Here is a 24,923-nt window from a genome sequence, read left to right as displayed (position 1 = left end):
TATATTGGAATGGGGCACTATAATCAGAAATTAGAGGTATGAGGAGGAGAATTATTGTGAATAATCCCTAGTCTTCTATGTTTTATTTGGGAATATGTAGTATAGTCACTAATTTATTCAACACATATTTATTGAACATGGTGTGTGTGTCAGCAGTGTTCTAGTAGAAGCTCTTAATACATCAGTATGTGAAACATAAAATTCCCTGTCCCTGAAAAATTACCTTCTACTGGGGAAGATAGATGAACACCATAAAATAGAATATACGCTAGATTAGACAGTGATAAGTGCCAATCAAAAAAAAAAGCAGGAAAGAGAGATAGGAAGTGTGTGTGTATATGTTGGTGTGTTGCAGTTTTACACAGAGAGGCCAGGTAAGGCCTGCTTGAGGACGTGACATTTCAGTAAACTCCTGAAGGAAGTGAGGAAGCCAATCATGTGACTGAAAGAACAGTCTAAGTGGAGGAAACAGCAAGTGCAAAGGTTCTGAGGTGGGAACTTGCCTGGTATTTCACGGGACATGGAGGAGACCAGTGAGGCTGGAATAGAATGAATGAGGGGGAGACTGGGCGGACATGAGGTTAGAGAGGTTGCGGGAGTGACACACTATTCAGATGCTCCTGTGTCATTGTGAGGACTTTGGCTTTTATTCTGAGTTGGATAGAGAGCCTCACAGGCAGTACAAGCCTTGCTCCAACTGCACTGAGAGGACAGGGACGGAAGCAGGGAGAGTGGTCAGGAATCTGTATTTTCATTGTAGGAGATGCACAGTTATTTTTCAATTAGGTTTTTGCTTTTGTGACAGTAAATGTAGTTTGTTTTCATTCTATACACTAGCTAATGGAAAGAAATATCTCGGGTTCATAGACACCCTCAAGAAGATGACAAGTTGATAACTGTCCATGTTACAAACCTTTAGAGGCTGGCAGTGGTTTCTAGGCCTTGGAGCAGCATGGGTGTGAGATTCTAGTTTTCCTTGGATGTCTCTAATACTTTATTCACTGGTATCATTGTTCCTGAAGCCCCAACGTTGGCCTAGAGACTTTGGCATCAATGAAAATTCTAAAATAGGCTAGGCTTGGTCTGAGTCTGCCCCTTTTGTATTATTTTCCCTCAAGCGGTTTCTCTTCTCTTTTCCTTTTCCTCTGGGGAGCAGGCCATTCTGTTCGCTTCATCTCCCTGCCCTAAACATTTTGCCCAGAACAAAACCAAAAGGCTCCCCAAACATCTGTGGCTTTAGGAAGAATCTGATTAATTCCTTCCTATTGAGGTGCAAATGACTGATGTAGGCTTTGGCAAAATGGGATGTTTCCCTTTCTGTTACCTTTCAGCGAGGAAAAAAGCCTTCCTGGGAAGATATTTTGGAAGAAGATGGGGGTGCAGTGGGAAGGGGGGTTTCTGTGTGCCTCCAAAATAATACAGCAAGTCCTCACTTAGCATCGTTGATAGGTTCTGTGCTTTCAAGTGAAACAACATACAAGAAAACCAATTTTACCATGTAAAAAAAGTTAAGTCCCCATGGCATCACATCAATGTTAAATGAAAAGACCAACATTAAGAAAAAGATGTTGTTTGAGGGCCTGCTGCACAGTGTGGACAGTCCTCCCACCCTCTCCAGGGTTGGCTACAGCCGCATGCCAGGCAAGTGCGCTCCTGCTCCAGCTCCGGCACCCCCTGGCTGCCAGTGATTGCGCTGCACTTCCAGGGGTTTCTAGGTGTGGTTTCCTATTTCTGGCAGTGGTTGGGACGAATTCTTTCCAAGGAGAAAAGACAAAACACTGGCCCTGAGAATGCAGGTGGTGTGAGCCCTCAGGTAGAATTAGATGATATTTGGAAGCCCAGGTTTTTTACCACCTGACCTGGTGGTAAAAATTTCTCCAGAGGAGGCAGAAGAGCACAGTGGTTAGGAGTCAAATGTTATTGAATTCAAGTCCCAGCTCTGCCAGTGGCCAGCTGTGTGGGCTTCACAGAAAATAAGTAACTTACTCTATGTCTCTGTTTCTTCATCTGTAAAATGGGAATAATAAGTGTACCTATGTTTTGGGGTTGCTATGAGGTTTAAATGAAATAATGCATGCAGTACAATCATAGCACAGCATCTGGAATACAGTGTAAATGCGATAACTGTGACTATATTTATCATTATGGTTTTTAATTATGATTTGTGTCACCTAGAGCCATTGTGTGGCTGGCTGGGTACAATGCCACGACCCAGGAGATTGCAAGGCCTTCTGAGCTATTGGCCGGAGTCAAAGCATACATCAATTTCATACAGTCACTGGCCCAGTTTTTGGGTGCTGATGTTCCCAGGGTCATCCGCAATGCCCTTCTGCAACAGACACAGCCATTGGACTCCAGCGGGGAGCAGACTATCACCACTTTCTACACAAATTGGTCAGTGTTGTTTATCTTCGGTCTGCCTTACCTCTTTGTTCACAGTTTTTTCCTTAGCACAGCAGGATTCAGGTCCAGGCATTTTAGCTCCCCGGGTTACAGTCCCTCAAATGAAGACTTGTTTCTGCCTGAGGACTGGAGCAATAAGCTGGGGCACCTTCTGTCCACCTTGAGGTTTCTTTCTAATCTTCCCTGCGACATCCACTGACCTATTCTGTAGCATTTTGACATTTTTCCTCTTAAGTTCTAGTTCTCAACTTTCCTTTTCTCGATTCTGTCTTAATTTCAAATGATCTCTCTCCCACTTTTTGAAGTTCCCTTGTTTCTCTTTTCACCCAGCTTCTTCCTCTGAAAACCATTCTAATATTATCTGTCTGGAACACTATCTTTTCAACCCCAGACATGACCATTTCTCTAGCAGATTATTCTTAATAAGAAGGGGGCCTCCTCCCCCAAACCAGAGGAAAGAGGAGCAATATTTCTTTTAAAATCTAAGGATGGAAAAGAGTCAGATTTCTACTTTCCCAAGCCACTGGGTGGCACTCTTAATCCAGTATCAGCTCAGCAGGAAACAGACTGCAAAGAACCCCCTGGGTAGGGGGAAAGACAAAGTTTGCAAATACAAATACCAACAGGGACCCGAGAGGCCAGGGACCTGGTGTATTGTGGGGTAGGTGGGAACTTTGGGTAGTAGGGGAGGGCATGCCTCTTTCAAGGGGCAGCCGTCACTTAGCTTCTTCTACTCACTGTCCCACCACATCCTTAGTTTTAATGTAACACCTCTCAGTTTCAAACTTTTGAACAACTAGCTCAAATTAAAAGAAAAAAAAATCGCCTTTAGTGATTAGCTGGAGACTTCTGTAAAATCTGAGCCCAGACCTAGTGCCTGGGTGAGTGGCACCGGTTGGCCAAGGCTTCCTCTGCCGACACTGGCTGGAGGGCTTCTCAGCTTGCTCAGAGGTCAGGAGGAAATATTTGGAGACTGGATGCCTAATGTTCCTGGGGCTTCTCCCTGTCTAAGAAGTTTGACTTGAGACCCACTTCCAAGGTTCTAGGTCTTTAGTCCAATGTTTTCATTGGAGAGGTTAAGGCTAAGTATATTGCAGAGGGGCCCAATCAGTAGGAACTTTTTTCTTGTCACCTTGGGCTTGCCTTACCTGACAGAGAAAAGGCAAGAGCAGTAGTTGGGAAAGAGCAGGGGCTGGGAGAGGGGAGTGCACACCATTACATTTGACAGCCCTGCAGATTAGAGGCAAAGTGGAATTATATTACTGCCAGCTCTTTGAGCCAATGTTTGGAGTATTAATTAGGGTGTTTCAGTATCTATTTTGAGTCTCTTCTCCCCACCCCAGCCTTTGGTGGGGTTTCTCTTTCTGGGCCCAGTGGTAACAGTAGGAAGTAACGATAGGGAGAAGGGATTGAACACTAATTTTCTGTGCTTTCTTGGCCAACTCTGTAGGTACCTAGAAAGTCTGCTTAGACAGGCAAGCAGTGGGACCATCCTCTTCTCCCCAGCCATGCAGGCCTTCATCAGCCTCCCCAGAGAGGAAGAGCAACACTTCAGCGCAGAGGAGTTCTCTGACATCTCCGGTGAGCCCAGGGCCTGGTTGCCTCACCAAGGAGCTGAGTTCTTCCCTTCGATACAGTATCAGCCTATGGACCCCGTCTAAGTTCTCTTACCTTCCCAGAAGCTCATTACACTGTCCTTGACAACTCTGCTAGATTCCACTTAGAGAGGGAAAGAAGGAAGGAAGGAAGGTGGGAGGGAGGGAGGGAGGAAAGAAGGAGGGGAAAGATTCTAAGCAAGACTCAGAATTGAGTAGCGGCCTGGGACATGAAGGTGGAGAGGGAAAATGAGGGGTGTTAGGAGTTGGGCAGGAGCACTCAAGTCCCTGAAAGGATTTATTGTTCAAAGATTATTATTATTTTTTAAAACATTTATTTATTTATTTATTTTAGAGAGAGGGGAGGGGAAGGAGAAATTGGGAGAGAAACATCAATGTGTGGGTGCCTCTCTTGTATCCCCTACTGGGGACCTGGCCTGCAACCCAGGCATGTGCCCTGACTGGGAATCGAACCGACAACCCTTTGCTTCACAGGCCTGCGCTCAATCCACTGAGCTACACCAGCCAGGGTGTTCAAAGGTTATTAAATGGTTACTTTCCATCTTTACCAAGAATAAAACAGTGGGACATATGATGAAAGGTAAAAGATAAATGTAAGGAGAACATTCTCATGCTTGTAACTATTAAACACTGGTCTGATGTTATGGTATCTTTTTTCACAGGGATACATTTTAGAGCCTTAACCAGTGCTTAGATTACTGTCATTTAATAATGATGATGAAATAATGGATGGCAATTATTGTGGGCTAAGTTATCAGTGTTCTAAATTATCAATAATCTCATTTAATTCTCATAAGATCCTCCAGGTAGATACTCTTATCACCCCCATTTTACAGATGAGAACACTGAGACGCAGAGAGTTTAAGGAGCTTGCCTGAAGTCAAACATTCATAAATGGTAAAACTGGGATTTCACCTTGAGGCAGTCAAATTTCAGAACCCAGGTGTTTAATCACTATGTAGTGCTGCTTCCCCGTGTACAGAAGTGCTTTTTTGTTTCAAGGAGGGTCAGGTAATAAGTGTGTAGTAACTGAATTGGGAAGTCATTCTCTTTTTTATTTTTTAAAAGATTTTATTTATTTATTTTTAGAGAGAAGAGAAGTGAAGGAGAAAGAGAGGGAGAGAAACATCAATGTGTGGTTGCACCCCCTTACTGGGGACTTGGCCCACAACCCAGGCATGTGCCCTGACTGGGAACTGAAGCAGTGACCCTTTGGTTCACAGGCTGGTGCTCAATCCGCTGAGCCACACCAGCCAGGGCAGGAAGTCATTCTCTTTTTAAAGAGAGCTTTAAGCCGTACAGATCCCTTTTCAAAGTTTCATTTTACTGACTAAATGATTGATGAACTCTCCTACTGCTTCCTCCTTCCTGTCACCTCCATATAAATCATGGCTCCTGCATGGTGTCTGGTAGGAGACGTTTCAGTGGCCTGCCCTTTCCATTCTTCCCCTTTCTTGGGGGTGCTATGAAGTCAGAGCACGCAGTTCTCTTTTCCAGCTCTGTCTTCTTTCTGTGCTATTTCTCACTCCATAGGTAAGCTGACCCTACTCTTCATCTGCTGGAGGTTTCAGATGTCCCCTTCTCATCAATCCACCCACAAACTGTAGGCAGCATCTAAAATCAGCTTTAGGTCTTGCTGACAACTGACAAGCAGCAGGAGGTAATACTGATTCCCCCTTCTCCCACCCCCACCCCAATTTCCCTGGGTTACCATGGTAATGGGACAATACTACTCCAAAAATAGATAGATGGAAAGAGGAGGAAGCCCTAGGGTTACTAGCCTGGAGTAGAGAAGACTAGAGCAAGGAGGTCTGACAGATCAGGGCATCTCCTGTCCATCTACTCCAGAGAAGGAAATTCAGCCCCTTTCCCCCTTTGTCAGCCATTTTGGCATTATCTAAATTGACTGGTTAGGAAATCCTTTTCCAGTTGTCAGCTTAATCTTCCTACTGTAAATAGGTGATTCTAAAAATGTACTTGCTCTGGGCAAGGCTCTGTGTCAGCTGCTGTGACCAGTTCCCGTCCTCAGCCATTCATGGAGGTGTAGGTCAACCGGCCCTGCTTTCAAAGACTGGAGCGTGGAGCCTTGCTTTTCTCTTCCCTCTGGACTTCCATTAACTATATAAAACTCACCTTTTTCCTACTGAGCTCTTGTTGTTACTTCTGGTATTTTATGCTTTCCTTTCTGGGATAGCCCATACCCAAAGAGCGTAGCTAGAGCTCCTCCCTGTCTGAACTTGTCACTGGTGTTTTGAACATGGAATCTCCCTAAGCAGCTTTATTTGATTCACAAAAGGCCAGAAGCAGGCTGGGTAGGGAGGGATGAAGCACTGGGGCAGACTGGAGGAAAGACGAATTTAGAGGAAAAAACAATTGGTAGTCTGGGGATGTATGTTGATTATGAAAACAGAGAAGGTAGCTTAAGGAGAAGAAGACTTGCACAGTGAGGGGTTAAATAAGAGGAGTTGAGGGAGGAATAGAGAAAAAGCCAGACAAGGGACTAGTTGTGGTATCTGCTGGGGTGTAGGGAGGGTGGTAGGCATTGTGCCAGGTTTCTAGTACCAGCTCCTGACTTGGGTAAGTGACTTTGAACAAGCCACTCTTGTCTGTTACATTAAATATGAACCCCTTATTTATGTATACATTTCACAGTATTCTAAGGTTTTTAAAATGTATCTTGTTTATTCTCATATCAACTCTGTGCTATAGGCAGGGCAGATATTTATTTATTCATTTTATAGAAAAATAAACTAAGGCTCAGAGAGGGTCAGTGACTTGTTTAAGGTCTTCTTTCTAGGAAAGCTACAACAGCTGGTCCAGCAAGAGTGAAACCCAGCTACCACATAAAGAAACTTGGGAAAGTGTAGACTCTTGTAAGAATGTAAAATAAATAGTTATCATTTGTGGTAAGTCTTGATGAGAGCACCAGTGGGGAGAGGGTAAACTGTCCCATGGGCAGGCCAGACCTATCACCGGAATGCAGGATATTAGGTCGCTTTTGCTTTTCAACTTCCCACTTCCTTTCCTTGATGAAAAACATCTTAAATGTTCAAATTACCCTACAGCTGTTATGCAAATGCTCCAGTACCCTCTGAGTCTCAGCTGGGACCTCTGTAACTTTATTCCAGAGATGCGAGCCTTGGCTGAACTCTTGGGCCCCTACGGCATGAAGTTCCTGAGTGAAAACCTGATGTGGCATGTGACCTCTCAGATTGTGGAGCTGAAGGTACTGTGGAATCAAGCCCTGGGTGAAAAGTTTAGCCTTTGGGGAAGAGGGTTAGGAGTAGGAGGCTGGGGGGAGGATGTACTGTGGGGCTTGTCTTTTCCTGCTAAATGTTTCTGTGTCCTGGCTGCAGAAGTTGGTGGTGGAGAACATGGATGTGCTTGTTCAGATCCGATCTAACGTCAGCAGGGCGGACTTGATGGCTTCTCTGCTGCCCCAGCTGTCGGGTGAGCATCTCCCCTAAAGGGAGAAGAATTGTGGGAAAAGCACTGTGGGTGACACGGTTTGGGGGGATCTGGGGCTAGGCTGGTCTGAAGAAGCACTACCACCACTTTCCTCCTATGTTCTCTTGTCTAACGCTCTTCTTTCTCCTCAGGGGCTGACAATGTGCTGAAGCGCATGACCATCATCGGAGTTATCCTCAGTTTTAGGGCCATGGCGCAAGAGGGACTTAGGGAGGTGAGTAGGGGGAGAGAGGGCTGCCACAGAATCATGGATACCTCCCTGGGTACGGCTTGTATGAGGAGTCGTGGAAAGGGTTGGTGATTGAGGAGAAAGGAACTTAATTTGGCAGAAGTCTTAGAATATCTCTGGGGGGTTGATGAACTGAGGGAACCTAGCATGTAAGGGAGGGGAGTTTGTTTAAGCTAGTGTTCTTATTTAAGCTGAGACCCTTTTTTGGTTTGTTTTCACCTTTTTTTTTTTTTGAAGGCATTGGCCAACTGTTCTGTGGATTCACTTATTTTCTCTTTTCTCCAGGTTTTCTCCTCCCACTGCCCATTTCTTATGGGCCCCATTGAGTGCCTGAAGGAGTTCGTCACTCCAGACACAGACATCAAGGTAAAGGGGAGTACAAAGTGGAGTCCAGTTCGATTTGTTGTTGAAAAAGGGTGTAGCTACAATCTTGTAAGGGAGAGAGGGCTCTGAAGAATACTATAGGGAGAAGAGCCAGGATTAGAACAGGAAAACCCTAGAGAGATTTTATAAAGAGAGAGAGGGGCAATATTCTTGGAGAGAGAGGGCAGAGCTGGGGGAGACATGGAGGGATGGAGAGGAGTGGGAGCCCGGGAGAGCACGGCTGAGCTGGGGCAACATCACAGGAAGGAGACGTGTAAGCTCTAGGACAGTATTGGTGAAGTTTTCACTTAATATGTACACACAAGTCCCCTCTTTTGTCAGGAGCTTAGGTACTTCTTGTAAAAAGATTTGTTCCTTCTATTCCCACCCACCCTGCCTGCTGTCAGTTTCATTTCCTTTTCTGGCCTTTTCTTTCCCCTAGTTCTGACACCTGATTCCTATGTGTCACCTGCCTCAGGCCCCATTCACTACAGAGATGGTAAAAGAAAGAGGGGCTTCTGTAGTCACACCAAGTTAAACATCCTTTCTACTTCTCCCCTACCTCACATTATCTTATCTTTTGAATGATCTGGAACAAATAAATACGTTATCCAGGAAATACAGCTGGAGGTTGGGAACCAGGGACTTTAAATGCACAGGCTAAATCTCTTGTTGATTATTTTAAGGAAAGGAGGATTGTGATAAGAGGAAACTGGTTAGCAGGAAGAATTAAAGTTAGATGTTAAGAAACACATCTTTACGTCTGGATCAAAAGAGTTGGGAACTATCCCCCTCTGTGTAAAATCAGATGAAGGTCAAATGGTCATGGGGGCCATGAGAGGGCGATGTTTCACTGGATGGCTGCCCCTTTTGGCTGGCCTTTGGTTTTATGATTTTATGGTGAGCCTGGATTTCTGGCGGCTGCTGCGGCTGAGGTCGAATGCCCTAGCCCGTCAGGAGCTTGTCTAGCTGATATCTCCTAGACAGCCCTGAGCTTTAGGCTCTGCCTGCTTGTGAAAATAAGCAGGTAGAGGTGGAGAGGGGGATGATCTGTCCATCAGAGATTCTGTTACTGCCTCAGAGGGGTAAAAAGATTAGGAAAAGAGAAAAATAAGACTCCTTCAATCATCCCTTTCTTCATCCAGAAAACCACAAGTACCAGATCAGGTCCCTGATCTCCTGGCCATGGTTGCCATGAGCAGGGTCATCTAGTTAGTAGGGAATTTAAACAAAGGACGAAGCAGAATGTGGCTAAGGTTTGACTTTTGTGTGGAGTACACAAGCAAATTGTGTGTATATTGTTATGTTTGTGGGTTTTTTGCATACAATGCTTAATAGTTTACTATTGAAACAATTATCTGTGTTCTCTCAGAATATTTTAAAGTTCCTTTTTAACCTTAAAATGGGGAGTAGGGGGTTTTGGGGCTATATCGTAGGAATCTGATTCTAAACAATGAGAGATTCAGGTATCAATCAGTAAATACTAATCAAGTGCCTTCTATGTGCTTAGCATTGTGTTAAACACTAGAGAGGATAAAAAGAAATGCAAAGTTCCTAGCTTTTGAGATAAAGGCAGAGGGAAAGGAATTCATGTTTATTTGTCTATTAGTTACTCCATTAGTCCCTAGGCTAGATGTGTAGTATAATTTAATCTTCACAACAATTCTGTGAGGTAAGCACTATTATCCCAGTTTTACAGATGAGAACACTGAGGCGCAAAAAGGTTACATAAATTTTAGCCAAGGTCACACATTTAGTAATTGATGGTGTTAGAATTTGAACCCAGATCTTCTCACTCTAAAGCCTTTTCTCTCTTCTCCATGCTGTGAGTTTTTAAAATATTTTATTTATTTATCTTTAGAGGGGAAGGGAAGGAGAGAAGGAGAGAAATATCAATGTATGGTTGCCCTTCGTGAGTCCCCTGTTGGGAATTGGCCTGCAACCCAGGCATGTGCCCTGACTGGGAATCGAACCGCGATCTTGTGGTTCACAGGCCCGCACTCAATCCACTGAGCTATACCAGCCAGGGCTGTGAGTTTTTTTTTTAATTACAATCTAGCTGGTGAGATAAGCCATGTATGTCTCAGCTCCTATCTGAAAAGATAACTGAAATTACCAGGTGTTATATGTGACCAGTGCTAAGTCTGTGGTACTTATTTAAGGAGGGAGACAGGAGTTTGGGCTGACATAATCAGGGCTTCACAGGGAATATGAGATTTGAGTTAAGCCTCAAGGAAGGTGTTTCACCTCGATATAGGTAGAGGAGGGGAAAGGACACTCTGTAAGAGGGAAGCCCATGAACCAAAGTATGGAAATAAGTAAACAAATTGTAGTTTGAAGAGTGAATAAATTACCCTGGCTTCATTGACTGTAAGAAGTCTTTGGGGAAATAGGTTGAGAAAGTAAATTTGTACTATGGTGTATGGGAAGGCCAAGCTAAAGCATTTCATTTTTTTTCCCCTGTAGATAAGGGATAGCTATGAAAGGAATACCTAGAAAATGTGGTAGTACACCAAAAGTTTAAAATCTGTGATCTAGGAATCCTGATGTCCTATAACCTTTGCAAAGTACTTCTCTCCTGGGAATCATCTCCAGAATGTTGGTTTCTTCTCTACCAGGTGACCCTGAGTATCTTTGAGCTGGCATCTGCTGCAGGAGTGGGCTGTGACATTGACCCAGCCCTGGTGGCCGCCATTGCTAATCTGAAAGCTGGTAAAATTGGGGAAAGGAGGGGAGGGAGGGCTTGGGCCATATTTCTGGGTGGAAAATGCCAAAGTCAAAGAAACCTTTTGTTTGGGGATGTGAATTCAGAAGCTTTAAGCTGGGAGCTAAGCAAAGACTTAAAGTGTGGTCCCTAACCCCCACTAAATATCAATTCTTATACAGGAAATTTAGATTTCTAGTCAGAATCCAATCAGTTGACCTGTCAATCAGCTAAAAAGTATTAAGTGAGAGTCTGTTGCTCAGCAAGTGCTCAAAGGAATTTACAATCTGGTTGGGGAAGTAAGATGAATGCAAATGAGAGAATAATACACAGTAGTATAAGATTTCATGCTCAGTTGTGTGGTATAGCATCTGAGTTCCCCAGAATCATTTAGTGCTTTCCCCTCCTATGTAATCACCATGACACTATCCACTTCTTCCCCAGGTCTCACACTTCTCTGGTGTTTTCCAATATGCGTTTCCTCTGATTAGCATGTTCATACTTATATGCACTCAGACTAGGATGGAATCAAGGAGCTGGTATTAAGCCCTTTCAAAATTGCCAGACTGGTCCTCCCTCTTCTCTCTTGGTTTTGGTGAGACCCTTTCCTCCCTGCCTCTCCACCCCATCACAGGTTACAGTGTCCTCAGACTGCTAGTCAGCAGAGTCCTGTGCTAACAGCTCTGCTCAGTCACCAGAGGAGGCCTCCAAGGACTCAGGCCCCTCACTGTAAGTGGAGGCTAGTCCTGTCCCCTTCACCAAAAATGACTTGCCTGTAGTGCTTTATAAAGTGTATTCATAGATGTTTTTCATATGATCCTCAGTAATTCTGTGAAATAGGGCCTTTATAGAGGATGATTCCTGTTGGCTGACCTTACTTCCCTTTTCCTTCTTACCAGATACTTCATCCCCTGAGGAAGAATATAAGGTGGCCTGCCTGCTCTTGATCTTTCTTGCAGTTTCCCTCCCACTCCTTGCCTCAGATCCTTCTTCCTTCTATAGCATTGAGAAGGATGGTAAGTAAGGAGTAGGTCTGAGGAACCAGTACTATTTAGGTTATTGTCCTGGGTTAAGGAGATGAGGTAGAGACAGTTGCCTGTCTGGAAAGTAGAGACTTCTGACTCAGGTGTAAAGTTCTCAAAAAGCACTTAAGAATGCTATGCAAAAAATTCAATTCCACTGAAATTTCATAGGAATACCTTCTCCTAATCCCCAAATGCCTCCTGTAGTTGTTAAATAGGGGTGGTCCAGACTGAAAAACAAAAACTTCCCAGCTAGGTCCAGCCTGGAGTGACTTACTGTTTTACAAAATATATTTTATGTATTTATTTTTAGAGAGAGGGGTATAGAGGGAGAAAGAAAGGGAGAGGAACATCAACTGGTTGCCTCTTGCACACTGGCCTGCAACCCAGGCATGTGCCCTTGTTATGGGAAGAACTCAGGTGAATACTGGAGGAAGTGAGGTGGTTCCTTTATTTACGTGTGTGGACCCAGAGGAGGCAGTCTCTAAATTCTGGGCCCCGATCAGCAGGGAGCAATTGCTTATATAGGGTGAGGGGTGGTCTGTCACTTAGACCGTTACTTCTTTTTTTTAAAATATATTTGATTGATTATGCCATTACAGTTGTCCTATTCACTCCCCTTCATTCCCCTCCACCCTGCATACCCCTTCCCCACCATTCCTCCCCTTTCGTTTATGCCCATGTGTCACAAGTTCTTTAGAGTCTATATTTCCCATACTATTCTTGCCCTCCCCCTGTCTATTTTCTACCTATCATCTATGCTACTTATTCTCTGTACCTTCTCCCCCCTTCTCCTCCTCCCACTCCCCTGTTGCTAACCCTCCATGTGATCTCCATTTCTATGGTTCTGCTCCTGATCTAGCTGTCTGCTTAGTTTGCTTTTGTTTTAGGTGTGGTTGTTAATAACTGGGAGTTTGCTGTCCTTTCACTGTGCATATTTTTTTTACCTTCTTTTTCTTAGATAAGTCCCTTTAACATTTCCTATAATAAGGGTTTGGTGATGGTGAACTCCTTGAATTCGACCTTATCTGAGAAGCACTTTATCTGCCCTTCTATTCTAAATAAAAGCTTTGCTGGATAGAGCAATCTTGGCTGTAGGTCTTTGGATTTCATGACTTGGAATACTTCTTTCCAGCCCCTTCTTGCCTGTAAGGTCTCTTTTGAGAAATCAGCTGATAGTCTGATGGGAAGTCCTTTGTAGGTGACTATCCCCTTATCTCTTGCTGCTTCTAGAATTCTCTCCTTCATTTTAATTTTGGCTAATGTAATTATAATGTGCCTTGGTGTGTTCCTTCTTGGGTCCAACTTCTTTGGGACTCTTTGAGCTTCCTGGATTCCCTGGAAGTCTATTTCCTTTGCCATAAGCAGAAGGGGAAGAGGAACAGCCATGAGTGGAAAACTTATTTGAACAAATAATAAAGGAGAACTTCCCCAGTCTGCTAATTGGTGCTTTCAGGCTCCAATTCCCGTCGCTGGGGCCCTAGCCTGAGCAGTCTGTCTCACTGTTCACTCCTTTGCTTGGTTTATCTGCACACAAATGTGTGCGCATGTGTGACCACAGTCAGCCAGCCGCCTTGCGCCCTCACTGGGTCTGCCCGTTGCCACCCCACACCTGGGATTCACCAACCACTACTTGGGCTCCCGGGTTGGTCTGGCTGATCTTTCCTGCTCAACCCTGCTCCGCTGCTGACTTTGCCCCTCTTACCAGTCTGTCTGAATGGTTCACTATTGTTAGACTTTTGTATAGTTCAATTTTCTGTTGTTACTAAAACTTTGTTGTCTTTTAACTTGGTTGTGCGAAGAGACACAGTGTTTCCACCTACACCTCCATCTTGGCCGCAAGTCTAGAAGAAGCAAGAAGGGCCAAAAAAAAAAAAAAGCATAAACAAGTCATTCCCTGCATGCTGTGCTATGTTTTAAAATAACTGCCAATTTCCCCTAACACCCTGACCAGGAATTGAACCAGTGACCATTCACTTTGCAGGATGATGTTCAACCAACTAAACTATGCTGGTCAGGGCAGGAGTGATTCACTTTGCTATTTATTTTTGTTTCTCTCCCTCTCTCTCCCTGTTGATAATAACCTAGGTTACAACAACAATATTCACTGCTTGACCAAAGCCATCATCCATGTGTCTGCTGCCCTCTTCACACTCTACAACAAGAACATTGAGACTCATCTTAAGGAATTTCTGGTGGTGAGTGGGTCTAGGTGATAAGAAATGGAAGGTTGCAAATCTGGTGAGAAATGGTTTGACTGAAATCTATAGACAGTCACTGTGGAGCAGGCCTTGCCATCTCACCTCCTGTCTGATTTGTTAAGTGAGCAGTGAGGGGCCATTCTGTGAGAGGCTTTGTGAAAGGAGTCTCTTCTAAGTTTCCCAACAGCTAGTACTTCAGCCTCTGCCCGAATACTTGGAAAGAGCGTTGGACTGACTCAGAAAATCTGGGTTCTAGTTCTGGATCTGCTACTAAGAATTTGTATGATCTCTGAAGAGCTAAACTTTGGGGGCCTCCGTGTTTCCATTTATTAAATAGGGCAGTTAAACCAAATGCATGATTCACTATCTTAGTGTGCATTAGAAGTCCAAGGAGCTTGTTCAAATACACATTCCCAATCCTATACCAGTTCTACCAAATTAGAATATCCTAGGGTGAGTCCAGGCCTCTGTTTTTAATCAGATCTCAAGGAGAGCCAGAGCACAATAAAGTTGGAGAGACGCTGAGTTTTATAATCCATAAGGCCCTTTCGGACTGCAATATTATCAAAAAGCCAAACTTTTTTCAAATTCTCAAATTTTAGCATAAATCAGAACCACTTAGAGAATATCTGAATCAGTGGTTTGGAGGCCGGGCTGAAAATTCTCATTTCTAAGTTCCCAGATTATGCTGATGTTGCTCATCTGGGATGTCACTTTGAGAAACACTGGTCTAGATTTCTAGAAACTGGTACCTACAATGAGGTAGCTAATTTTACTGTAGGCTTTGTTCAAATTGTTTGAGAAAGAAATGAAAAAAGGAGGAAGATACCAAGAGCACTGTGTCTGAATCAGAGGCCCATCTCTGTTTCTCGTTGGGTGGGGAGTCAGCTGTAAACAGCCTGGTGGAGTGTGGTGTCTGGAGGCTGCCTAGGAAAAAAGATTAACCTCCCAATTTGCAATACTACCTGACTTTATCCTAGATTCTTTCCTCGCCCTTGCAACCTCTCCCTCACACCCCAGGCAACCTCCTGTTGTCCAAACTGGCTGGTTTACAGGCAACGTGTGTCCGTGAAACCTAGGGAATTTGCCTCTTTTTCCACCCTGAGTTTCCAGAAACATCCCAGCCCTTTTTAACTTTCCTTCTAGATCTTTTAACTTCCTGTAGCCTGAGGCTGTCCTACTCTGACCTCCATAAAAATCTGCTTCCCTTACAAACTCTTCCCTTACAGGTGGCTTCTGTCAGCCTCCTGCAGCTGGGCCAGGAGACTGACAAGATTAAAACCAGAAATCGGGAATCTATTTCTCTGCTTATGCGCTTGGTATGTATCTTATTTAATTTGCTATGGGGAAAGAGAGAGAGAGAGCCAGAGAAAGACTCCCTCATTTTTAAAATCCTCACCCAAGGGGATGTTTATTTATTTTAGAGTGAGAAGGGAGAGAGAGGGGGAAAGAGACATCAATGTAAGAGAGAAATGTCAGTTGGTTGCCTCTCATATTCATCCCTACTGGGGATCAAACCTGCAAACTTCTGGTGTATGAGACAATGCTTCAACTGAACCACCCAGCCAGGGCACAAAGACTCCCTATAAGGTCTTTTGGTCCATGGTATTTTCATCATTCAAAAGCATTAACTAGGAACTTAATTCTGCCTGACTCTCTGGGTCTAGTCTTCATATTCTGGTTAACATTCAAGACTTGTACTGTAATCTCAAGGTAGAGTCTTTAAGAACTTCTCTGCAGGACAGGGCCAAGCCTGGCCCTTAGTGGAATGAGTCCCTTTTCCTGCAATATTTTCAAGTCTGACCTGGTAGGGCAGCTGTGTCCCTCATCCATAACTACCTGTTCAGCACATGTTTGGTTTTATGTGACCACTTCCTCAGGACTGTATTTCTTGTCCTTAAGAGTACTATGAAGATGGTGCTGAATAGCACAGAGCTTGGGGGAGGGAGCAGGAGGGCTCAGAGCTGGAAGAGATTTTATTTTTCAAAGATTTTATTTATTTACTTTTAGAGAGAGGGGAAGGGAAGGAGAAAAAAAGGGAGAGAAACATCAATGTGTGAGAGATACATTGAATTGGTTGTCTCTCACAGGTCCCCAGATGGGTACCTGGCCCCCATCCCAGGCATGTTCCCTAACTGGGAATCAGACCTTTTGGTTTGCAGGCTGGTGCTCAATCCACTGAGCCACACCAGCCAGGGCAGAGGTGGAAGGGATTTTAGATGAAAAGCTGTAAGGCAAGGAGCCAGGTGAACCATGCATCAGGCAGCTCCTGCTGTCTCATCTCCTTTCTTCCCAAGCTGGGGGATTTCCAATACTTTGGCAGAAAGTTCTGGTAACTCTGACTCAGTTAATTAAAAAAAAATCTTTTCCTCATGACCCTGTTTTCTCTCCTTAACACAGTTACTCACTGTTTGCTCTAAAAGTCTGATTCTCCAGGTTAGTATGGTACTTAGATATGAACAGGAGGGGCTCCTGCCCTGGGCCTTATGCTTAAGAGTCCCTCCTCAGGCCAGTGGGAGAGGATATCCCCCCACCTGGAGGCTGTGTTTTTCCTCAAAGTCCACACTAGAGATTTCTGGGACTTTAGAATTCTGTTAAGCAGCTCCAGCCCACTTTGGGGGCTTGTGCAGAGTTTCTTCCCTAAGTTCGTCCTGCTGGGGCAGACTGCTGCTGGTGTCTCTAGCACCCAAGGAGTGTATGGCTAGAGCTTAGCTTTGCAGATAGAAGTCTACGTGTGCGTACGGAACCCTTCAAATGGGCTGGTTCCTTCTCCCCTGTTCAGGTGCGGGTCTCTGAGGAGTCTAAGGATTCTTCATTCAAATCTGGCCTTCCATAACATTATAAAAGTATATTGTGAAGGTAGAAATATAAAATATAATAGTTTGTTTGCTTTATTTTGTCATATGTTGTGTGGGCTTCCATCTGGACTCTTGGCCCAGGACTGCAAATGTTAGGGGAAGGCATACCTGGGAGTGCCCCAGGTTTCCTTTAAATACATAGGCACTGAGTGGGATCTGTGTCTCAGTTTCTCTTGCTAGAAAAAAGCCAAGTTGGGCTGATTAAGGGTTATGATAGAGGAGAGAAAGGACATGAGGGTATGTATGTGGGGTGTGTGTGGTGAGGGGTGAGAGGGCAGAGGAGGCAAATGAGGGCAAAGGGCCAGTAGTATGCTAGAGAGCACAATTTTTGGAGCATCATGACCTTGGGCAAGTTAATTAACCTTTGTGAGACTTTGTTTATCCATAACAATGGACAACAATGCTTATGATGGAGTGGTTAGGATTCACGAGATAAGATATGTGTAAGTGCCTACTACACAACAGATGCTTAAGCAATGTTAGTAGTTCTCTCTTCCTCCTGTTCATTTTAGTTTCTGGATAGTTAAGCTTGCCTCTTTATTTCGTTGGGCAGTTTTCATCTCTGTAAGGTCGGAAGTGTTTCTGTATTGCCCGACCTCCTCTTTCTGCTTTGCTCCCCCCTCTCCTACTAACCTCAGAGTGTGAGGAGGTGTCTGCCCCTTGTGGCACTGCAGTGAAGCCTGCAGAGTTCCTGGAACAGAGCTAGGACCAGGCAGTTTTTATTGGAGGGAGTGACAGAGGGACTAGCTGCTGCAAAGCAATTTAAATGCAAATGTTTCCACAGAGAAATTGGAAATGACCGAAGGGGAAAGAGCTGTATTCCAAGAGGCTACTCTTATAGCCCCAAATCCTAGCCAGGCACTTTTGTCCCTGGGGTCTTTCTGTCTTGGCTGTCAAGCCTGGGCAGTGTGTCCACCACAGTATTGCCAGCTGGTTCCCTCCATTCCACAGGGGAAAGAATCATGGAATCTTATATGTCGGAATAAGGCCAGGTCCTGGGAGTTAGTCCAGTCCTTACAATGCATAGGTGAGGAAACGGGGGACAGGGAGGAAAAGATGACATTCAAGGTCTCCCCCAAAATATACGGGCAGATTTGGTCTTCACTCCAGGGCTGTTTCTACTACTAAGAATCTCTCCCAGTTAGGAGCCCTGTTATTTTCTGTGCTTAATGGAGCAAAGAATAGAAAGTCTTGGGCCTGTGAACCTTTCTTAAAGCTGTCATTCATTCCCCTATACCTGAGGGCCATATCCTGGGAAAGAGATCTTATCTCTGTCCTGGCTTAAGGTTTGAAAGTCTTACCTAGCAAAAATTCTTTCCATTACCTGACCTAAGATCAGAGCTACAGTTGTAACGGCAGGTTTCCTTCTCTTCAGCCTGCAGCGTCTGCTCCTCTGGCACTGTTGTGTGTATTGTGTGTGCATGTGTTTGAGAACAGCTGAATGCTATGAATTTTAAAGCCCGAAAGGACTTAGAGAGAGAAACATGTTAGACTAGATATGGTAGGTTCTTTTTTCTGAGTGAATTCCAGGGCTTGAAACACCAGCCATATTGGGGAGGGTCCATCTGTGTGGATTGCCAGAGGATATGGAACACTTCTCTCCAGAGTGTGTCTTTTAGTCCCCAACCTCTTGATGAGAGGGGTACTGAAGGAAATACACCCTGTTCCTTCCTCAGAGTTGGGGACCCTCTAGCCCCATGCTAGGTTGCACTGCTCTTTGTTAATATGCCCCCCACCCAGTCTTATCTAGGCATCTTGATCTATCTTTCTGCTGGGCTGTGGGGCTGCTGGGATTACCACAGTGCACGGGCTTCTAATTAAACTAATTAATCATGCCTGCTCCTTTGTTCAGCATCCTTATTGTTCCACAAGCACTGTACTGAAGGAGGGAGGACACTGAGGCCCAGCACAAGGGGACCCATGTGGATTCCAGGCCTCTCTTTCTCAGCCTGCAGTGGCAATGGTTTCTCTGCCAAGCTTTGTCATTATCACTTTATTCATCCTTACCTGCATCTGTGCTGCCCACCCACATATGCTTTAGCATCCAGAGTGGGAGAGAATGGGAGTTTGTCTGCCACAAGGGAAGTGATTCTTTCCTGCCTTCTGCTTCTGAGCCCTTCATATAACTCTGAGGAGGGGGACAGAGGCCATTATAAGGGAGGCGAGGAAGCCACATTGTTTTCCTAGAGATAAACCAAGTCAGGGAGGAAAGGGAGTGTGATTAGGAACCCTGTTTACTTGTAACTCTGAGGGCCTCAGAGGGCCAGGGGACTGAATGAGGAGGATCAGGGTGTCATGGAGGTATGCCCTACCTGAGATTCTCATCTCTTGGCCCCTTTCTTCCAGATGGTGGAGGAGTCCTCCTTCCTGACCCTAGACATGTTGGAGTCCTGTTTCCCTTATGTCCTGCTTCGAAATGCCTATCGGGAGGTATCTCGGGCCTTCCACCTGAACCGAGTGCTGGCCAGTACCCACTGAAGGGCCCTTTGGGACTGCCTAAACCCACGCCATCCTGGAAGCTGTGGTCATTTTCTCAAGGAGTGGGAATGGGGTGGGGTCTGGAGCCAGAGCAGAGGAACGGGAATGTGGACAAACAGTCCAGGACTGAGGAATCATAGGGAAGTGGGGCAGGCTGGGGGGATGGGGGACAGTTGATAGGAAAAGTTGGGGGATTGGGGCCAAGTCTGTGAATTTTTATAATGAAAAAACCAAGTGATGTACAAATCTGTTTCCTATCTCCTGGTGAGTAGAGCTTGAGCTCTGACTGGCTTGGCCTCTCTGACCTTCATCACTATTCTAGGATAATGCTGGCGGGCAGAGATGATCAATCATCATATTAAACCATAATGAGCTTATAATCCTCCCATTGGAGCTGCTATTGTCTCCTGCACATTTATTAGGAGAATTATCTCCTCTATTTTTTTCCCCAAATGTATTCAGCAAACATTTAGCCTGCTCCTACTGCAAAGTCATAGCAAAGGAGCCCCTTTTTTTCCTTTGTGGGGGCACTTTTAGGAGACATAGGTCTCTTCCTCTGCCTCCAGCTCTATTGTCTATAGGGGCAATGAGGAAGTACTCTTGAGAGATTTTCACCGCACCAAACCCTTCCACCTGCTTCACCATCTTGGGGGTAACAAGTTCTCTCACACCTGCTTAACTTTCACCCCTCCTGCTTTTTCTCTGACATCAGCACACTCCAGAACAGAGGGTCCATCTAGGTATTTCCAGGTCACAAGACAGCTAATTAGAGCAGAGTCACGTGGTTTCCTTCCCAGACCATTTGGGGTACTCCTCCTCCTGTCTGGGAGGACTGATTTAACCCCAACCCCCTTGTCATCCTGGGTGCAGCTCTTGCTCCAGGCAGGGATTTCTCTTGTAGATTTTAAATTTCACAGACCTCATTAGGTTGTAGGACCGTGAGAGTGGGTATACTTGAGGGAGTACAAGTTGTTTCAACTTAGCCCTTTTCTGCGCTAATTAGAATTTCAAGTGTCACAAAGCCTGGGGCACTCAAGATAGCACTAAACTGGGTTTAGTTAATTCCGTGGCAGGAAACAGTGGCCTTCATCCATCACTGCTGTGCACCTACTGCCAGGGAAGCTGCAGCAACAGATCGTGTGTCTCAGGTTTAGAGTGGTTGGAATCGGCAAACAAAATTAACTAGTTGATTTGATTAGTTGGGGTCATGTTCATACTTCCATGATAAAATGAAGCAATTATTGACTTTCAGCAAAACTTTCCAGCCTTCATTAAAGCTATTTAATAACTGTTTTTGGATTTTGTACGTGCGTTTGATTTTTACTTCTTGAGACCCAGCCTTAGTCCATACTTTTAAAACTTGGCACCCATAATCAATACACAAGTTTTTCCCAGCAACAGTTGTCTGCTCTTTAACATAGAAGCAACAGAGGATCCTGCTTCATGCCTCAGCAAATTGTCCTCTCTTGCTATGGAAAGGACAGTATGTTCCAAGGAGTGATTCGGGGTCAGGCCTATGAGACGGAGGACAAAGTTGATGAGGACAAGAAGGCTCAGAAGTATCTGAACAACTACTCTTAAACCCATATCTCTGCCACGATCATCATCTTGAGGAGATGGAGACCCCGTTTTCATCTATATGTGGAAATGCTTAAAAGGAGCCTCCCAGAGTACAGGAGTCAAGCTGCCACAGGGGAATAGAGAGTAGACATAGCAACTTTATTTTTTAATTACAATTTTTATTGAGATAGTTAATCCAACAAACTAAGCAGAGAGATCCTGTGCATCTTTACCAGTTTCCCTCATGGTAATATCTTGCAAAAACGATAGCATACTATTATAACCGGGATATTGACATTGGTACAATCCACTGACTGTTTTCAGATTTCCCCAGTTTTACTTACACTCATTTCTCTGTGTGTGTGTATTTAGTTCTATAAGCTGTATCATGTGTAGGTTTGTATGTCCACCACCCTTGGTCAAGGTACAGAACAGTTCCAACACCACAGGGGTCCTCACGTTGCTCTTTTCTAACCATACCCACTTCTCTCCCGCAGGCCTCTTCCCTTCCCCATCCACTGGCAACACAAATTGGTTACCCTTTTCTAAAATTTTGTCATTTGTGATAATGTCTGTTTATAAGTACACAATTACACATACATTTATCTACAACATATACTTTATCAAAGTGTTCCTTCATCCTTATATTTCTGCAAGGTAGCCAGAAGAGGCTTCCTTATTTCAGGCCAGTAAACAGAGTCAGAGATGTTAAGTGACTTAATGAAGGTCACATGTTTAGCAGTACATCTAGAACTGAGAGCCGAGAATGATATTTAGTCTTAGACCTTACTCCCTGCCTCTTCATCTGCAAAGACTGACGTGTCAGCACTCAGAGACCCTACAACAAGCGAAAATAGGAGAAGGTAAGGACATGATGACCTTAACCACCTGAAGCAAAAGATGAATGTCTTGGGGTAACAGGGTCCATTAGCACTTTAGGCAATTTGCTTCCTAAATTGCTTAAATTGTCAGAGACCCCTTGCAGCCTAGGACACAATCAACTATGAACTGCTTTCTGCTCTCAGCTTGCTTTGTTCTGGCCTCAAAGGAACTGAGGAATGAGTATCAGGGAGAAATTCTGACCTTGATTGCTTTGTCTTGCAGGCAGAGTAGGTTCTAGCCTCAGCATTTTCATTAGTGCAGTGTTTTCATTACAATCTCCATTAACTTGTTTGCAGCAATGAGATGGAATTATCCCTCCTACCAGGCCTGCGGGGAGATGCTTGCAGAGGAGCTCCCGTTCCTTTGGGCAATAAAGACACTATGTTGTTCAGTTCAGTGGGCAGGTGAGGGAAGCCTCTAAATGCAGTAGGCCTGGGGCTTGGATGAGGGGGGCCTTACCCTTTGGCACTTTGTCCAGGAGCTGCAGTTTGAGCTTCAATCCAGGAGAAGGAGGTCCCAGGTAGGGACAAGACTTCCTTAACCTTAGGTCCTCATGCCTTTATCAGTTCTTTTCCAACAAAGTTTCTCTGAGAAAAGGCTGGCACATGGCTGAAATGCACACACGGGGTTTGGGGAGAAGACTGTTCTTCCACTCCTCCTCCCCACAGGGCCTCCTGATCCTCCTAAGTACCTGTCATCAAAAGAGATGAAGATGAACCCCCCTTCAGCCCCCACAGCTCAATGAGTTGTCAAGTACTCTCCCACCTGAATAGGAAGCAGGAGCAGCGGGCCACGTTGCAGGTTGAGGAAGTCACAAGTTAACTTGAGCTGAGTTTGCAGCTCTGGAGAGATTGAGGAGCAGGCTTTTCTCTTGTCACTTTGGGAGAAGAGGATTGGGAGGCTGCCCCTTTAAATAGCATTCCCGTGGGAGGCAGATCACATCCATCCGTCACCAGTGCCAAAATGTCAGTTTTGGGCTCTATCAAAGCCAAAACTTGTTGGAAGGGATTGTGGGGTTAGGGGAGAGAGAAGGCACCATCTCCAAGGGACAGGGACAGGGACAGGGACAGTTTGGAAGCTGAAATGGAGAGAACTGAGGTTGGGCAGAATGAGCCTGGGAAAAGTGGGGGGAGGGCACAGGAGGGAAAGACAGGGAGAAAAGAATGGGGGGGTCTTTTGAGCCTATGAATGAAACAGATATACCCTGTCCAGAGGGAGGGCAAGACAGAATGGGATGGGACTGCAACCAGAGGAATGATGTTGAGGGTAAACACCGAGACTGGTGACTAGAGAAAGAGAAAGAGCCACGGAGTGGAAAAGCACTAGAAAAAGTTGGGAGACTTGGCCTAGGCTTTGCTGCTTACTCTTTGTGGGACCGCATACTTTTTCTGGCCTCAGTTTTCCCATGTGTTAAATGAAGGGGGTTAGGCTAGATGGAGTCTAAAGTTTCTTTTACAAATAACTTTTGGGAGTATGAAATTTTCTTTTCTTAAAATGGGTTAGGAGATGGGGGCCTGGGAGAGCAGGGGCGGGATATACCACTGTGTCCATATGAAATGTTGAGAGATTCTTCTGGAAGTACTTCACGAACTCTTCCCATTTCTTCTAGTTGAAATACCTGCATTATTTGAAAATCTCCTTAGCTCTAATCCTAATTTTCTAATTAGAGCTCTTTAGCTCTGATCCTAATTTGCAATTCTTTTGTAGCTTCCAGCCCATTCTTTTTCCATTGACTAGGAAGTCAGTTGCTCTCAAATTTTGAGAGTTAGATTGTGTATGAGTCTGACTGGGGGTCTCAGGTACAGCTCTGTCGTGTCTGGGACTGTTCCTGGCAAGGAGAGGAAAGGGGTGTGTATGCTGAAGTTAGATGGGCAGAGAGGGGAAGTCCCAGTACTCTTTTTGATGTTTTCCTCCATCTCTGCCTCTGCCATCTCCTTCTGCCTTTGTACCTCTGGGAGCTGGTTCTCCAGATAATTCTCTATCCTGCCAGATCTGAAGGCCTGGCCTAACTTAATTACGTCAAAGGCAACTCTTTCATGCTGGGAGGCTTCACCCTGCCACTTCACATCTGTTCTTTTCCACTCCATTGCCTGGAGAGCGGTGAGCCTCCTTCCAACCTGCAGTGTTCTTAAACTTAAAACTCACCTGGGATCCTGGATTAGTTAGTGAATACCTCTCCACTCTCTGTTTGCATAGGATTTTCCCCAGTGCCAAAGCAGGTGGTCATCAAAGAACAATTCTAAGGAATGCTGAGGTGGTTCCTGCCAGACTCCAAAGTAGGACTTAGTTTGATGGAAGAGGCTTTGGCATGTTATGAAGTCTTGAGTTCAAATTCCAGATCATTCTACAAATATGTTAAGCAGCTAGTCTGTTTTGTGCTGGGCCCTCTGCCACTAGATTTCTTTCACTGAAGACAGTATAAGAAGAAATAATCTGGAAAGGCTACAGGAGGAGTTGAGATTTTGGGAATGATTTCCCGCCTCTTGTGGAGTTGTATTAAACCGAAAGAAGTTGTGGTGCTGCCTGCACTGGCGGAGTCTCTCTGGAAAGCTCTGAACTCGGGAGAAACTTCCACCTCCAGAAGGGAAGTTAGACACGCCAGGGGGAAGGCCGCAGGGATGGGCACATGTCAGGAAGACCAGGCTAACGTAACTGGAACCGAAGAAAGGCATGGGATACCATGGAAACTCGGAGCAGACCCCGAACTTTTCCCTTCAAAGGCAGGAGTGCAAGTGCGAAGTTCTGGTCTGAGGCTGGGTTCTGATGGTGGGTGGCTTCCCTGAGCCCAAGCGCCAAGGCCCCCAGGCAGAGAGAGGAGAACACCTCCCGCTACCCGTCTCTCTCACACGGGACGCTAGGCACATGCGAATATAGGAAACCATTCGCACGTACAAAGAAACTTAGAACACACACCAAGAGAACCCACGCAACACCCACACCGAAGTCCTGCCGCCGCCGCCTGCGCTGCACTTTGTAAACACGCACTCACATCCACCGCGCGGGGCAAGCACAACGGCTCATCCCGGGAGCCCGGGTGCCTGTGCCGGCATTTGGGCGCTTGGGTCTGGGTGTGCCCCGGGCTTCCAATCGTTCCTCTGGGAGGGGGAGGAGTGGCAGCGAGGAGTGAGAGACGAGCGGG

At 45.2% G+C, this 24,923-nt stretch overlaps 1 protein-coding gene across 1 annotated transcript in view; it reads left to right on the top strand.

Moving 5' to 3' along the window:
* Positions 1-20,636, top strand: part of NCKAP1L (NCK associated protein 1 like) — a 44,015-nt gene extending 23,379 nt beyond the window's left edge. The window contains exons 21-31 of the mRNA XM_037030094.1: positions 2,176-2,394; positions 3,854-3,984; positions 7,148-7,245; positions 7,376-7,469; positions 7,619-7,701; positions 8,002-8,082; positions 10,698-10,791; positions 11,683-11,799; positions 13,894-14,003; positions 15,236-15,325; positions 19,211-20,636. Coding sequence (XP_036885989.1) covers positions 2,176-2,394; positions 3,854-3,984; positions 7,148-7,245; positions 7,376-7,469; positions 7,619-7,701; positions 8,002-8,082; positions 10,698-10,791; positions 11,683-11,799; positions 13,894-14,003; positions 15,236-15,325; positions 19,211-19,342 — 1,249 coding nt within the window. The 3' untranslated portion in view covers positions 19,343-20,636. The remainder of the gene's footprint in view (positions 1-2,175; positions 2,395-3,853; positions 3,985-7,147; positions 7,246-7,375; positions 7,470-7,618; positions 7,702-8,001; positions 8,083-10,697; positions 10,792-11,682; positions 11,800-13,893; positions 14,004-15,235; positions 15,326-19,210) is intronic.
* Positions 20,637-24,923: the final 4,287 nt, after the last annotated feature.

The sequence above is a fragment of the Sturnira hondurensis genome, unplaced genomic scaffold, assembly GCF_014824575.4.
Source record: "Sturnira hondurensis isolate 20B ecotype Veracruz unplaced genomic scaffold, ASM1482457v3 Scaffold0020601, whole genome shotgun sequence".
In the NCBI taxonomy this organism is placed as follows: domain Eukaryota; kingdom Metazoa; phylum Chordata; class Mammalia; order Chiroptera; family Phyllostomidae; genus Sturnira; species Sturnira hondurensis.
This window is presented reverse-complemented; position numbering and strand designations above follow the sequence as displayed.